Below are 17,249 nucleotides of genomic sequence, written 5' to 3' on the forward strand. Positions count from 1 at the left end.
ATATACAAAAAAATTAATGAACTGCTTGACTGCTTGCTACAGAAACTGACAGAATTTTGGCTTCAAGGCTACAGTATATATACTATCGTATACGACAATGTAACTGACTAAAAAAAGATACAAGGGTTTTATGAACGTTTTAAAGACCTGCACGTTTTAACAATGTGCAGGGTCTCTCATGAGGTAACTGAGGGTTAAGTATATTTTTAGATTCTTCTGGAGCACATTGTCTATCAGAGGTTCCAGAAATAGAAGAAACTCATACCGAAGATCCTAAGAAATCTGAAGAATTTCATAATATATCTTCGTCAGGTAAAGGAAATTTTGGTGACAGCCTTACTGAATGCGAACGAAAAATAATTTTTAAATTGGGCCCATTTAAACCACAAGGACCGTTTTCAAAGGATCCAGAAACAAAGCGATGTTTTTCAGACTATCATTACTCATATTTAAATAAGGCTGGTATAAAAATTGCAATACCATGGCTATGTTATTCTAATATTTTAAACAAACTGTATTGCCACTTCTGTTGGTTGTTAGCAGATCGTCAAAGCAAATCGTACTCCTCCGCATGGGTTAACGGTGCTAGAAATTAAAAAAACTCCATTTTTGACGATTATTTTGGATGCAACACAAGACCTGTCAAAAATTGACCAATTTTCTGTAGTTTTTTGATACATCTCGATAACAGAAAATGATGATCGTGTACCTAAAGAAATATAAATCTGCGAGTCCTTTTTGGGGTTTATATCAGTAGCCGATTGTAGTGTAGAAGGGCTTAAAACTGAAATTTTAAATACCATAAAAGAATATGGAATTGATTTGTCCAAATGTAGAGGGCCAGGGTTACGATGGAGCAAATGTTATGTCGGGTGTATATAGAGGATTACAAGCCCTTATAAAAGAGCATGCGCCAAATGCCGATTATATTCATTGTGCGGCACACGCATTAAATTTAATTTTAAATGATATTGCTGCAAAACGTGTTTGGGAAGTGTCAATTTTTTTCGATAATTTGGAAGAAATATATACTTTTTTTTGGCAATAGTATAAAACGCTGGTAAATGTTGAGTAACGATTCATCTGAAAAATATAAAATTACCCTTAAAAAAGTATGCCCTACTAGATGGTCTTCAAGAAACGACTCTTTATCGGCTATAAGGAAAAATTATTCATTAATAATAGAAACTTTGTATCAACTAAATTTAATTTCCACTAAAAAAGACGAACGTGACAAATGTAAAAATATAATTAACATTTTAGAGAGCTACGATTTTATAGTGCTTGTCGCCTTTTTTTCTTCACTATTTGAAATCATTAACCCTGTTTCTAAGGCCCTACAGCATGAAAATAATGACTTACAGAAAGCTAGTATTTTACTAAGTAATCTTTTGAATAGACTGAGCGAAATAAGAAATCAAAAATTATTCCATGGTTTGCTAAACGAGTCCACAGATCTAGCAAAAGAGTGGGGGGTAACAACTGTTTTCAAAAATAAAAGACGGAAGATAACGAAGCGTTTTTTTGATGAGTTATCAGAAGATGAAAGAATTTCAGACCCGGAATCGTACTTCAAAGTCAATGTGTACTATTGCTGTTTGGATATATTAATTTCTCAAACTAAACAAAGATTTCAGAGCCTCTGTGACCTGAGTAATACGTTCGAAGTGTTACAACCGGAGAAACTCTTATTGTTTTCAAACAAAATAATAAAAAAGGAAGCCGGAAAACTGACTGCTAAATACAGTAAAGACATGTCAGTTGATCTGTATGAACAATTAATTGCTTTGAAAACATGCTTAAAATCTGAAATTCAGAAAATTCATTCCATTAAAGAACTCACGGAATTATTACTGATAAAATTCAATAGCCTTGCATCCAGTTTTCCGGATGTAATAACAGCATATGCTTCCTATTTTTGACCCTTCCGGTTACAATTGCAACAGCTGAAAGAAGCTTTTCAAACTTTTCGAAATTAAAACTGATTAAAAATTATCTTAGGACTTCTATGGGACAAGAACGGCTATCAGACTTGTCAGTACTGTCTATAGAGGCAGAAAATCTCGAAAAACTAAAATTGTCTTCAGCTATGGATGATTTAATAAATAAGTTTGCCGAAAAAAGGCGAGAAAAGTATATATTTGAATTGTTTGGCTAACTTGGCTCCTAGGAGCATTAATTGTAAGTAATTACTTATAATCAATATATATTTATTTTATTCAATGCGAGCGTTTTTGTTTCTTTTGTGAAAAATCTTTACCCTCCATTTGGGCTTCGCCGCAGTCGGGTAGAAGGGCCCCCCGACAAATTTTGATACAAGGCCCATCTAGGGCAAGCTACGCCACTTGAGTAACAAGTTCCAAGAATACCGTTGCTTTCGTGCAGCGGATTTTCGAGCGCAGGAAACGCAGAAGATAATTGGTGCGCTATCGAATCGACGCGACGACGGCGTCGTTACCTTCCGACGCACCTGACGCGGCGGTCTCACCCCCTGCTCTCGCAATGCGCCGCCGCCGAGACCCCCCAGGCAATGTGAAGGTCGGGGGTAAGCCGAGTTTAATTTAGCCGTCACGCTCTTACCAGGATCGATACATCGTAACCACATCAGCGGAGTTACGCCTCGTGAGTGCCACCTTAACTTCGACAGTACAGTGACGCGACTCTGCCGAAAGGAAAGGAAACCCCAAACCAGATCCCGCTTCCGGAACGACGCGACGCTCCGACTCATCCATGACGCCGCGCCGCGCCGCCGCGCCGCGCCGGCGGCACGGCGGAAACCGCCCCGGGAGATCGGCGGACGATCCCTTGAGGGCTCTTGCACGTTTCGGGAAAACATTGATCTTAACTTCAAGTTGACTTAACCGAGATTTTAGGACTTACATTATCGCGATGTTGCGTGTAAAGCCAAAGATTAGAACACGCGAAATGAAGATTTAGGGAGATTTATATATATAATATATCTACAGTTCACACGGTCTTACATACAGGTCTGGAAACTCCCATGGTGGAGGATGACTCGCTTAGTGAAGCAAATCTGTAGTTATAAATTCGACCACCGAAGTCGCTGCGATGTAGGGGTCACAGTACGATTGAGTGCGATAGAATATATACATATATACATACAAATACTTTCGATATCTGTCTAGCAAATGTAAAATTAAGCTAATGCAAATATCTTGGACCCGAGACATACCTGCATACCGTTTTTATTTAAACTGTACTGAGTTTAAACCGAGTCTAATCGATTTATACTAAGTTTTAAAGTATTAGAGCTTGAGTTCCTGTTTATTATTTTTTTAAGAAAAAAAAATTATAAAGCACTGTAAATAACCAGCATTGTAAATAAAAAATTTATATTTATTGATCCCAAATTGGACGTCAACAGTTATAACACTTAATTACGGGTACATATGGTATTAAATTTGTTCTTATACAAAATGTAATTTAAATCTAGCCGAGATAATGATAAAAACTTCTAAGGAATAAATTAATGGTAAATCAAGTTGTTGAAAGTTTTACGTGAAATTAATTCTTATTGGTTTTAGTCAGTTTTGGAGGAGAAAAAATGAAAAGACAGTACTTTGTATAATGTGGACCAGTTTTTATTCATTTGTCAATTTAGACAATTTATTTCGTTTCACAAAATCTTTTCTTTTCTTTTGATTATGTTGATACGTGTATTGTCGCATTCTAAGCCGAATATAATAGTGAATCGAATATGATAAAATATTTGAAGCGTGCTCTTTACATGGAAATGTAAAATTATAATTTTCTAGCACTTCCTCTATAGTTAATTCAAAAACATTAATATTAGAGGCATGCTTGGCAAAACATGATTCAACATATCTTATTAAATTATAAAAACAAATATATTAGGATGCACCAATCCTCCTCGGGATTTTACATCCACTAACATTGATGGTAAAGCTTCGTTTCCATTCGTGGTCAAAGATCGTGCACAAACTATACAGTCATATCGTCGAAGGACTTGCTTACATAAGTACCCTGAAACAGTATGTAATGACTGAAGCATGATTACGGCGTTTAAATTTATGAATAAAGCAGAAGAATGTTGATGTTCCTAAGTCTACTAATAATAATAATAATAATAATAATAATAATAATAATAATAATAATAATAATAATAATAATAATAATAATAACAACAACAACAACAACAACAACAACAACAACAACAACAACAACAACAACAACAACAACAACAACAACAACAACAACAACAACAACAACAACAACAACAACAACAACAACAACAACAATAATAATAATAATAATAATAATAATAATAATAATAATAATAATAATAATAATAATAATAATAATAATAATAATAATAATAATAATAATAATAATAATAATAATAATAATAATAATAATAATAATAATAATAATAATAATAATAATAATAATAATAATAATAATAATAATAATAATAATAATAATAATAAAACTTGTAAAGCGTAAGATATAAAGGGCAAAGCGTACAGCAGGAATACAGTTATGTTCGGGCGTCGCTTTCCGACGGTCGCCCTGAATCTGGATTCCGCTCAGAGTTGAGCGAGAAGCGTGTGTAACGCGAGTCGTAAATTCGCGGGAGGAATGAGGATTAAAGCACTCGGAACACAGATTGCACAAAGAAATATATAGTCTTTATTTCAAGGACGGAAAAGACGCGAGGGGGAACAACGGATCGTGCGCCGCGAATTCGGAAATCTTCTGAGTCGTTCGTACTTTTCTGCCAGGTATCGCGAACGGAAATCTTGTCTCGGCTTCTCGCATCGAAGCCTCTCGCGGAGCGGAGATCTTGTACGCGTCGAACGGAAATCTTGAGCGCGCGGCAGAAGAACGATCGCGAGCGGAGCACGACCGGAAGTTTGCGGACCCCTCGCTAAGTAGTACACTTAATGAAGAAATATAAGTAACTTAGATCCGAACTTTGAGACGAGACGAGCGAGTAGCGATTCAAGCAGCGATTTAAGAGGGAGAGAGCCGTGCTGTCTTTAGACGAAAATTGATACGCGACGACTTTCGGCTATAAGTTCTGGCCCACGACTTGAGGCTAGGAATCCTCAGCAACGACTGAATGTCCGGCGAGCGAATTCGCCGTTTACTCAAGAGGGTTGTTTTTCAGGAACGAACGCGCGATGAGAGCTCAATCGCTATTCGTCCGTATGGTCACATCACGCGTCACAACAGCCGTTTCCGTGCTTCGACAAATAAGGGAGTACTCTCGTAACGCGTGATCGCGATCGATGGGCTTCAAGGGCGCGGGGATCGCGGGGAACGTATGTTTCGCACAAGTTCGACAGAGCTGGAACCACATAAACATCGGTATTTCTCGATGTTAAATATAATAATATTTTCGAGCCGATGTTTCGCGTAGGAAAGTTCGACGGATCTCGAACATACCGCCCGCTTCGGAACGATAGTTTCAAAATAATGCGCGATAATAGAAAAACATAAAACATCAGCGCGAGAAGTTTACAGAGGCATCCAGAAAATTAAAGGGGCAACGCCGCCCGCCGTGGAATAACATAGACGAATTGTTTAAACTAGCTTAGAATATAATACTTAGATCTAACGCGCGTCTCGCATTGACGCAAGAAGTATGATTAATTGCTCGTCGCTTCGCTGTTGATCGGTAAAACGCATAGTTTTACGATTGGCCTTTGGTATTCGGAAGTGGCCGTTTTCACGGTCACTACGCGCGTGAAACCGTCGGGCCCGGGATGGCATTGCGTTATGCGGCCGAGCTCCCATTTGCACGGGGGTAACGTGGGATTGCGCAAGAGGACGAGTTGTCCGAGACCAATCGGCGGCTTGACCGTTCGCCATTTTGCTCGTTGTTGTAGAGTGTTCACGTAGTCGTTACTCCACATTTTGCAGAATTTTTTGGTAATGTGTCGGACTAGTTGCCATCGCGACAAACGATTCTCGTTTAGATCGAGCAAAGATGGTTCCGGGTGGACCGTGAGAGCGGATCCGACCAAAAAATGACCGGGGGTGAGACATTCGTAGTCATCGAGGGTGTCGGCGAGAGGAGCGATCGGTCGAGAATTCAGACACGCTTCGATTCTACACAATAAGGTCGAGAATTCTTCGAAGGTTAAAGTGTTAGTCCCTAAGATGCAACGCAAATGAGTTTTGACACTCCGCACGCCCGCCTCCCATAGCCCGCCGAAATGCGGGGCTGAAAGGGGGAGGAAATTCCACGTAATGTTATCTGACGCGGTTAAATTTAGAAAATTTGGGTCTTGAACGGCGGATTTGTACGCTCGATGCATTTCTCGGTCTGCCCCGACGAAGGTAGTTCCGTTATCGGAATACATACATTGCGGAAGACCACGACGAGCGCAGAACCGGGAATAAGCGTTTAGAAACGCGGGAGTGGAGTAATCTCCACCCAATTCTAGGTGGATGGCCTTTGTCGAGAGACAAATAAATAAGGCTATGTACGCCTTGCGGGAGGTAATACCGCGACCGGAGGAAGCGCGAATAAGAACTGGTCCCGCATAATCCACACCGCAGTGCAGAAAACTGCGAATTGTCGAAGTTACGCGTGGCTCGGGCAGATTGCCCATGATTTGAGTAGGAACGGCCGCTCGCTCGCGCGTGCATGTAACGCAATTATGGATGAATGGCAGAGATGATTGTAAAATCTAAAATATATATCATGAACCATTTTATCTACTAAGCGTACAGTTTAAAAGTAACCTTTCAAAAAGTTTGTTCACTATTTTACCTCGAAATCTTTCGTTTTTAGGGTTAGGCCTTGATTTGGCATCTTTCGATTCAATACGTCAAACATATCATTGATTTGTTTACAGAATTTGTTTCTTCACAGCCGGTGAACACATCATACCTGTGACTGGAATAAAATCTTAGTCCTTCAGCAACTAAATTACTGAATATCTGTAATAATACCGAATAACAGTAGTCTCTCCTCGTAAGCATTATTCACAAATATGTAACGAGAAATTAAAGATCTACCTGAGTTGCAAGTCGTACGCGCATTTTACTAACACTGTCTAATTTAATATGGTTTTGAAATATTTTTGAGCAAGCCCTTGCATTCCCGGGATGCATCGTATCCACTTCAAACAACTTTTCAAAAGTAATTTTATTCTAAACTTTTGACGATTCCTCAGACGTCGTTCAACATTAATCTTTTTCCGCAGAATGCTGAGCTTTTTCTGATCCATGGAATTCGATAAAACGCGTACGCGTTTAACCGTTACACGCTTCACGTGTCGTAAAGCCTTTTGCTTTAGAAGTTTTCGCAATTTTGCACACATGTTACATTTTTTCCTTTGTCCAATTAATAAACATTTGTTACTGCGCCAAACGTTCAAATTATCTTTTACTGCGGCATTTTTTCTTTTAAATCCACATTAATTAAACCTAATCCATCGCAGACTCGTAGTAATTGAAAATTCATGATAATTGACTGCAACCTTTGTGGAGTGCTTAAAATTCGTGGAAGATCTTGATGGTTCTCTTTTACCATTTTTCCATGCACATAGTATGTTATCATTCTATCGCTGTCGATTGTGATGCTTTTACTCAAGACCGGAGTAGAACTAGAGTCAGTGTTTATTGATATTTGCGAAATTATTAATTTTTGTGTTTTACTGTTAAACGCTGTAGTTGCGGTCCATGAACTCGAGAGCATTACATTTTCTGGTGAAGCAGGATCTGACCAAAATGTAATCTGGGATCCATGTGTAACTCTGAATTGCAGGAAAACGATACTAGTATCGCTTGGCTCTATTTCTGGAATTCTATTGGCAGCTGATGATATATTAGTATCCTCGAATTCTTTTCCAATCAAAATATCGGTTGGCTCTTCTGAAATATAATTTTGAGTTGTGTGGATAATTAACAACAAGTGCTTGTTCATTATTTCTTTCAATAAATAATTCATTGAAGCATTGTATTGCGTATATACCATTACCAATCCGGTCAGTATAAACAGCTTTCGAAATATCCTCGTTATGGCTAGGAATACCTTGATCAGGTAAACTAGTTACACCGTTGATATTCATAACAATAGCAGCGTTGTCATGCAGATGTTCAGTGTTAACTGTTAATGAGACAAGCTCATTTTGCCCACCAGCATCTTGATCTTCGTGTATTACGTCAATGCTTGCATCAATAGACACTGTGTCATGAACATTGTTTGATTCATCAACTACAATGCAAATGTTTTTATTATAATAAAACCAATAAAGTTACATTATTATAAATTTGGCGACTTACTTTTTATTAATGAACTGTCTTTTGCTGATTGAGAGTCAAATATTGTGGGCATAGCACCATGCATCAAGCGAATACGTTTATATGGCACCTAAGAAGTAAATATCTTTTTAGTTAACATTAAAAATTGGAAGACCTCCATAGTAATAAATTGTCCACAAGCTATAAAGACATTAATTGTCTCTGCATAAAGAAAAATTCAGTGTAAAAATAAGAATATTTTCTGCGTAAAGGTTCAATGTAGAATTAACACTTTAGACCAGAAGGATCCTTTTTATATAAAGAATCACTTTCTTCATATAAACTAGCATAACCAAACTAATTTTTTCCATTGGAACAATCTTACGAGTTAAAAGTAAAATACTATTTACTCATAAACTGTGAGCTGCAAAAAAAATTATTTAAATAACAAAACTTATTCATTTTTGGTGATCTTTGCATAGTATTTTTACATTGCTTTGCCGTCAATCAATCTCTTAAATTGAAAGCGTAAAATGTGTTATTAAACAATATTATTTTAACATGATACTTACTTCAACTATTATTTCTCCATCAGAATCATGTTTCACCCACTTCCGCATTACCCATTCATCACTAAAGTGTCTCTCGCATATATACTAATGTGACTTTAAATATTGAATGCCCGGAATTGCAGCTGCCCATTTTTCACGCAGATTTTCTTTGGTCGGCACATTAAAAACACTATATTTTTTTTTGCATAATTTTTTGTTTGTGTCACATCCCGGAACGGCACACCTTTTCGGCATTTTCTCACGGTTTATCTCACTGTTTTACGTGACCCTAACCCCGAACTGTAGTCAACGATAACATGACTCCTACATCGCAGCGACTCTGGTGGCTATAAAAGAAACTACAGATTTGCTTCATTAAGTGAGTCAGTCCCCACCACCGAAATTGGCTAGAGTTTCCAGACCTGTATGTAAGATCGTGCTACAGTTTTATTCTAATTTTAAATCTTTAGCAATAAAAATTCTAGATTTACATTTTTGCAAAAAAAGCATCGATCTCAATTCAAAAAATGGACTTAACTGAAATCTCTGGATTTTTAGATACTTTGGAAATTCTGAAATCAAGAAGTTTTTAATTAGAACGTTTAATTACGAGAAATTTTCATAATTCTTGATTCTTAAACTGCGTACTCTAAACCTCAATTCTCCGAATTATTGAATTCTGCTTTCTAGCTGCCAAGTATCGTGAATCCGCAACGGCTAAAGTTTGATAGCCAATTTATACTATCGGTCGTTTACTGCTAAATAATTTCTGTATTCGCTATCGCAACAAAGTCTATTATAACTCTTCGGTTGGAAAGCCGAGCATATCAGTCCTAACTGCATTTCCCGCCATTAATTTACGCTATTATCCTCAATTATCTGTTGGCAAATAATTTATGCATTCCCTACAACGCAATGTTCCTATTGTTCCTATCGCGTGTTTGTTGAAATATTTATATTGCGGACCGTTAATGAGAGCATCAAGATGGAAAATACGCGATAACAGCTTGTTGAATTAATTTGAAATACAAGGGGTAGCCGGCTTATCTATTTATCAATAATGGAAAAGTTTTTTCCGCCAGTGAATATAGAATAATATCACCAAACTTCAATTAACTATAACTAACACATTTATTCACAAAAAATCACAACGTTTCGGTCCAAATTCGGACCCTCTTCAGGTGAACTCTTACACAAGCATTCGACAGGCAATTCGTGACACTCTACCCGCAAGTCAGAAACTGAAGACTATTCGTTGATGTTCTTGGGAACTCTGGATGAACATTTTCTTGAGCGCGGCGTCTGCTCCAATGAATGTTGTTCCGCAGTCCGAATACATGGTCTGAGCAATTCCCCTTTTAGCGGAGAATCTTCGGAAGGCTGCTATGAATCCTTCTGATGAGTAGTCACTGACTACTTCGAGGTGAATTGCGGAGGTGGAAAAGCAGACAAACACACAGATCTATCCCTTGTATGTTTTTGCACCTCGTCCTTTCCATGTTTTGATGGTGAGCGGTCCGGCATAGTCAACTCCTGTATGAATAAACGGACGTGACGGCGTAACTCGAGAGAGAGGTAGTTGGCCCATCAGTTGATGAGCACGGATCTCCCTCTGCCGAGCACACACGACACACCGTAAAATATGAGACTTCACCGGAGCCCGTCCGCCGATGATCTAGTATTTTTGCCTGACATGAGCCAATGTCAGCTGTGTTCTTCCAAGCAAGGTACGCAGATGGGCGTGTGCAATGATCAGGGTCGAGAACCGTGATTGGCGAGGCAAAATCGCCTGATGCTTGTTGTCTTGAGCTAGTGTTGATTGGTTGAGGCGGCCGCCAACTTGGATGATCCCTTGAGCGTCCATATACGCAGTCAATCGACTGAATGCGTGAGCAGTTGGTAGTCTCAAGTTGGCCGTGAGCATCTTGATCTCGTGCGTGAAGTATGCCGCTTGAGTAGCCTTAATCCAGAATAATCTTGCCTCCTCCAAAGCTGAGTGCAAGTCCAGTGGCTTGCATCGGCACTTTCCTAGAAGCGATATGAATCTGAAACAAAGAACTGTTATTTTCAATAATTTATTGAGAGTTGAGTACCTATATATCAGGTCCCAGTGATGTCCGGTTAAGATGCGGCCGCATGTAGCGCAATGCCTGGACGAGCCTCATGCGCGCTCAACTCGTCCGAAAGCGCGGGTTGTGATGGCCATGCTTCAGGGGTGAGTATCCACGGTGGTCCCGTCCACAATAATGAGTGGCTTTGGAGTTGAGCAGTACTTAATCCTCGTGAAGCGCAGTCGGCTGGGTTGGACGTACCAGGTACGTATTTCCAATGTGCGTTCGCAGTGAGCTCTTGAATTTGAGACACTCGATTTCTCACGAAATCTTTCCAGCGCGATGCATGAGATTTGATCCACGTGAGTGTCACAACAGAGTCCGTCCACAGGTGAGTTGCTGTGACGTTCAACTTCAAGGTGGCTTGAACGTATTGCATGAGTCTTGAGAGCAGCAGTGCTGCGGTGAGTTCAAGTCTCGGGATAGTGAGCCGCTTGAGCGGTGCTACCTTGGTTTTGGAGCACACCAATGAAATCGTGGCGCCATTAGAACCGTAGACGGTGATAAATACGACTGCAGCCATTGCCAGTTAAGAAGCATCAGAAAAGCCGTGAAATTCCACTGACGATGTACTCCATGTGTTATACCACCGAGGTATTGAGATCTTGCACAAGCTGGTGAGTTCCTTTCTGATGATGAGCCACCGTGATGAGAGCTGGGATGGCAGTGGTTCATCCCATTGGAGCTTATGAAGCCAAAGCTCCTGCAAGAGCATCTTCGCCTTGATCACGACTGGTGATGCAAAGCCTAGTGGATCAAATATCTGAGCCACTTCAGATAAAACGAGGCGTTTGGTGAGATGATCGGTATGCGATGAGATCCTTGTTGAGAATGCGAATGAATCTTCTTGAGGAAGCCATCGTAATCCGAGTATTTTGGTTACGCAATCGTCAAATGTAATTTGTGAGCCCTGGTCTTTCTCTGCTTGAACCGCAGTGAGCACGTCTGGATGAGTCGCGTGCCACTTGGCCAATGGAAAGCCGCCCGCCATCCACAAGTTCTTCAGTTGCAATGCAATTTGAATTAGCTGTTGGACCGTGTCAGTCCAAAACTGTCGTCGACGTATCGACCTTGAAGGATGGACGGCACTGCAAGGGGAAAATTGTGGCCTTCGTCCTCCACCAGTTACAGCAGCGTTCGTACTGCCAAGAACGGGGCAGCCTTGGTACCATACGTGACCGTAGTTAGATAATATGCCACTTCATTGAGCAGTTTATCGCTCCATAGAATCCGTTGTAAGTTCCAGTCATCTTCATGCACGTTGATCTGTCTATACATCTTGGTGATGTCCGTGGCAACTAGATGTCGAAATTGTCGAATCCAGAGCAAGACATTGGTGACGTCTAAATGCAACTTGGCTCCCGTGTGCATAATATTATTAAGGAAGCGGCCAGATGTAGATGCGCTCGAGCCATTGAATACCACACGTAATTTCGTGGTTGCACTGTCTGGTTTGAGCACTCCGTGATGTGGCAAATAATATTGCGTGTGCTGACAGAAAACGGGTGAAGTTTTCGTCATGTGATTGAGATCTCGATATTCTGTCATAAATTGGTGATACAGACGTCGATAGTTGTCATCTCGGGAGAATCTTCTTTGTAAGCTTTGCAAACATCGGTGCGCGGTGAGATACAAGTCGCCGAGAGTATCAGGTGATGATTTTAGTGGAAGTCGAACTGTGTATCGACCTGTTGAATTCTGTGAGACAGTACTCTTGAAATGTTCTTCACATCTTTGTTCGTCAGGAGTAAGCTCAAGATTGTTGCTCGCAGGCACTTCTTCCTGTGTCCAAAATCTCGACAGTAACTCGTCGAGAGCATCTTTCCTCTCCTGAATCGATGCATGATGCACTGTAGCAGATGCCGATGATGATGTGTCGACAGGTCCGAGAACGAGCCATCCGAAAATTGAAAGCTGCGCAATTGGCACCCATGTATCTTGTTTGATGATGTTGGGCTTGATGATCTGCCCATATGAGTCAGCTTCAATGATAATATCCACTGGCCGTGGTGTCAGGAAATCTGGATCAGCCAAGGCTACCTTGGTAAGATGCGGCCATTCCTGGGGTGCAGCGTTAAATGATGGTAGGATGTTCGTTAACGTCTGCAGGATGAGCCTGAATGATGACGTCTGATCTTGAGCGAAGTGAGCGGAGCTTGAGGAATGCAACTCTTCGAGTTTGCGTGGACATTCCGCCACCAATTCCGGTAATGAGAATGACAGAATGATGACGAGGAATGTTGAACTGACGAATGAGTGCTTCAGAGACAAAGGTAAGTTTTGACCTGTATCAATGAGAAGTCGTACGTGCTGAGTATTAACCGATGAGCTGATCTGAGCCAGGGCCGTAGCGAGTAATGTTGAATGTGATGAGCGAACCAAAAATGAGTGAGCGACGATTGCACCGTTGTCCTATTGGGGTGCTGAGGCTGAGTTGGTGGTTGGCTTCGATGATGAGTCGGTCTGATGTGCCTCATGCAGCATCGTATGATGTCGGTGGGTGCACTTCTTGCACCCCCGTGAGCTCTTGCATGAGCGGACGTTGTGACGGCCGAGGCAGTTAAAGCACAGCCTCCGTGAGATCACTAGCTTCTGTCGATCGCCTGGTGAGAGTTCCCTGAATTTAGGGCACGTTACTACGAAGTGCGTGCCGTTGCAGCAGTCGCACGGATACTCCGTTGAGCCGTCTGCGGCAGCAGTGCGTGCCGGTTGAGCTGCCGCATGATGAGCCGTCGAGGAGCGCCGCGCTGTTGTAGCAGCCCCTGCCGAGCTTCCAGAGCAGGCTGTTGACTCGATTCTCTCGAGTGCTCGTGCTCGCGATGTGAAAAATTGTTCGAGTTTCTTGAATCGCGGGTACTCGCGCGCGGCGCCCAACAACGTCTCCCACCGCTCCTTGGTTTGGCGATCCAGCTGCCTAGACAACTGGTACACCAGGATGCAGTCGCCCAGATCCTGTGAGACGCCTAAGGATTGGAGGCCCTTGATGTCCTCCTTAAACGTATTGAGCAGCTTGTCCAGAACGCCGCGGCGTTCTTCTGCACCGGTGTTGAGTTGGCAAAGAGCTGGTTGAGGTAAGATTGAATGAGCAGAAGTTTGTTCTCGTAGCGATCGACGAGCATCTCCCACGAGGGTTTGAGCGAGTCGCCGGTGAGAGGCAAACCGGAAATGAGCTGAGCAGGTGGGCCTTTGAGTGACAGTCGCAGATAGTAGAGTTTCTCCACGTCTGTGAGCCGTTGGCTGTCATAAATGACCGCCTTGAAGAGATCGCGATACGTAGGCCAAGCCTCGTACACGCCCTTGAAGGACGGGATGCTGATATCCGGCAATCTCTGCTGAGATTGTGAGGGCTGCGCCGCTGCAGGAGCTGTCTTTGGAGCGATTTTTTCCGACAATGCGCCCTTGAGTTTTGCCAGACCGCGACGAGCCGTCATACACTCCTGCGCCTCCACGGCGAAGGCGTTTTTGGAGAAATATTCATGGGCGATGAGCGCCGCCGGCCATGAGACCTCGAAGTAGGCGTGTTCCTTGAGGAACGCCTTGTGCACCTCTTCGAGTTGAATCGAGATCTGTAGGACCTCATCCACTGATGTGTCATCTGCAGACGATGGCAACGTCTCGCTGATGTTCCGCACTGTCGCGATGCGGTTCATCTGCGTCTGCACCTTTAAGGTGAGTTCCGCAGACAAACGCACCAGCGAGGCCTGGCAATCTGACACGCGTCTTTCCTCCGGCAGATCGAGCAACGGCAGGGTCTTGCCGTCCGTTGCGGTCTTGGCGGGATCCGGCATGATGAGACGTCAATGAGCTGCGCCCGATGAGAGACCTGAGAAATGTCGAGACACGTATGAGAACTACTGCACGAGACGAGAACGTTCGAGAAACACGGTAGAGCAACACTACGCGAATCGAGAGTCTACAATGTCATGTATTGAGCACGTGAAAAAGTCTACTTTCACTCGTGGGAGCGCGTGAGCATGTTTTCGTAACACTCGCGAGCGCGCGTGAGAATGTCTGTGCGTCACTCGCGAAAGCGCGCGATAATGTCCACGTGGCATGTCGTGGAGAGCATGCCCTGTTCACATGATCTGTGTCTGAGCTACACTCTAAGTTCCACGCATCCGGCTCGAAGGACCAAATGTTCGCGAAATCGCTGATTAATCCCGACGATGGAAGCGGGATGAGAAGGACGCGCGTGGAAAGTGTTCACTAATTATTCACTTTATTTTTGTGTAACTCAGACCACAGTCTGAGCCGTCTTTAATGCGTCAAAATTGATACAATCTGACCTGAGCTGGATGAGCGGTGAACAAATGAGGTGTCTTGCTTGTCCTTATAAACGAGAGACAACTATATCAATTGCCGTCCTCTTCGATGAATCGCCCGTGAGCCGGTGGGACACGTGGCGGTCGGCATTCGCGCACGTGTGAGCTTGAGGTCGTGTTGAGGCACCAGAGTTGATGAGCGGTCTATTTCACAATCTAATAGCGTTTTTCACTGGCAGAGCCGGTGCACACTCAGTGCACATTAAAGCCGTCGTACACAAACCAACGTAAAGTGTATGTTTAATATATAATCGGGTTAAATCATGAAATCCTTACGCTTCTGGTTAACGCGCGGCCATTTTTACAATTGCTTCGATCGCGAGGAAGACGTTGGAGATGAGCGCGCCCGTGCTTGCGCAAGCTACTGCGGTGATGCGGCGTCGATATCCGATCGATGCTGCCATCTGATCGAGCGGCGCAACGGTAATGGAATCTCGAACACCATCCCATGTTATTTTTATGTTCTAGGCTTTCAAAAAATTCAAAACAATTCTAAGTTACTTGTCAACATCTCCACTACAATATCTAATAGGTTTTAAAGCCAAATATTAAATCCAATTGTTTATACAAAATGAAATTTAAACACAAATGGCAAAAAAATGGAAACTTGTTTAAAAATTTATAACTGCAACAAATCAAATTAAAATCAAAGTTATACGGTCCAAGCTTAGATCTTTAACAGCCTTATATTAAGTTCCGTGAATATATATATATATATATATATATATATATATATATACACACACGGAAATTAATATAAGGCTGTCAAAGACCTAAGGTTGGACCGTATGACTTTGATTCTAATTTGATTGTATATCGTAACGGTTCTATTTTTCTTATTATTATTTGCAACAAATAAATGTTTAACAAAAATAATCTTTGGGTTTTGTATTTCAGACTATGATCTTTTAAAAGAATAGTCTTATTTGGGTCGAGACTCCAAGAAGTATAATTATTTTAACAAATAAAAATTGTGAAATTTTTTTGATTTTTTTTGAAAAATACAGAAAAAAATAAAGTTTAACTTTTTTTTGCTTAGAAATAAATTTTTATTGTAAAAAATTGTTGGTTATATAAAATATCGTTACAAATATAAAAGAAAATTATAAATAAAAAGTACAAAGGTATCATATTGTTTGGCGTTTCTTTTCACCATTTGATAAATAATGCTCTAATAATGATAGAAGTGCTTTAATTAACAAAAATTATTAGAAATATAGTGAAAAAACGAAAAAAGAGACATTTACTTACGCTGGTAAACACTAACGCCGTCAGCCGTCTGGGTCGTTTAGGGCACAGACTTAATTTTGTCGAGTCGTTACTCGAACACGCATTGACGGAAACCGGCGTCATTACGGCAGCGAAACCCCTCTACTGTCAACTATTTTTTAGGAGGGGAAATGCCAAACATTACTTCCTTCTCTCCACGTAATGCAAGGAAGAAATTTTGCTTGGATCTTTAAAGTCCCAGATGGCTGACAGAGAGTTTTTCGGTATATTTCAGCCTAGTTCAATGCAATTTATGAAGGATGCTTTTTTATTTTTTAGAATATCTTGGATAAGTTCAACCCTGGAGCAAGGCAGCTGATCAACGCAGGCAAGGCGTACCTGAAGGCTCTTCACGGTGAGTGAATTAAATGGAGTGTGCCGGAGCGCTCGGAAAAGAGAGATAGAAACGGATGGGTTTGGTTCGCGAGTGGAAAGAAGGCTGGTGCACAAAGAACGGCTAGGGAGTGGAGAAGGAGGAGAACTTCGTGTTAGCCCCTTGGGTCCTGTTGCAGGATCGAATTGCCAGCTCGTTAGCATTGTGAGCTTTTGCCCTGCCTTTTCCGTCTTCTTCTTTTTCCGTCCTGCGGGACTGATTAATTTATTTTATATTACGAGGATACAGACGAGTTAATGATATATATTTAGGATTTCATACGTTGTTACTTAATCAGGCCGCGATTAACAATATTAAATATTTTTGAATCGGCGATATTAAATATCTCGGATATCGCAATTAATATTGAATTTTAACATTTTGC

The 17,249-nt window shown here is 41.4% G+C and overlaps 2 protein-coding genes across 4 annotated transcripts in view; one reads left to right on the forward strand and one right to left on the reverse strand.

Moving 5' to 3' along the window:
* Irsp53 (Insulin receptor substrate 53 kDa) overlaps window positions 1–17,249 on the forward strand; it is a 187,826-nt gene that overhangs the window by 39,966 nt on the left and 130,611 nt on the right. Inside the window, exon 3 of the mRNA XM_077401912.1 lies at window positions 16,771–16,846. Within this exon, the coding sequence (XP_077258038.1) occupies window positions 16,771–16,846 (76 nt within the window). The remainder of the gene's footprint in view (window positions 1–16,770; window positions 16,847–17,249) is intronic.
* Window positions 4,486–10,072, reverse strand: LOC143895050 (uncharacterized). 3 transcript variants are annotated; one of them, XM_077401833.1, is made up of 5 exons: window positions 8,811–10,072; window positions 8,281–8,368; window positions 7,970–8,212; window positions 7,012–7,866; window positions 4,486–6,933 (listed from the first exon to the last, which is right to left on the reverse strand). In XM_077401833.1, exons 1-4 carry the CDS (start codon window positions 8,856–8,858, stop codon window positions 7,382–7,384), a joined length of 864 nt encoding a protein of 287 aa, XP_077257959.1. In that variant the 5' UTR covers window positions 8,859–10,072; the 3' UTR covers window positions 4,486–6,933; window positions 7,012–7,381. The 3 variants fall into 3 exon arrangements, with proteins under 3 accessions (XP_077257959.1, XP_077257957.1, XP_077257956.1); XM_077401831.1 differs by having other exon boundaries at window positions 7,012–7,869; window positions 8,811–10,071; XM_077401830.1 differs by lacking the exons at window positions 7,970–8,212; window positions 8,281–8,368; window positions 8,811–10,072 and having other exon boundaries at window positions 4,486–6,680; window positions 6,764–6,933; window positions 7,012–7,385.

Source organism: Temnothorax americanus, unplaced genomic scaffold, assembly GCF_048541705.1.
Source record: "Temnothorax americanus isolate GAGA-0224 unplaced genomic scaffold, ASM4854170v1 Scaffold15, whole genome shotgun sequence".
NCBI lineage: Eukaryota > Metazoa > Arthropoda > Insecta > Hymenoptera > Formicidae > Temnothorax > Temnothorax americanus.

Excerpts from the sequence above, each read along its gene's own strand:
- LOC143895050 (XM_077401830.1), bottom strand. The coding sequence starts at position 6,829 with ATGTTTGACGTATTGAATCGAAAGATGCCAAATCAAGGCCTAACCCTA. Across the intron at positions 6,681-6,763 it reads TAAAAACGAAAGATTTCGAG|ATTTTACAATCATCTCTGCC; the intron begins GTAAAATAGTGA and ends TATATATTTTAG.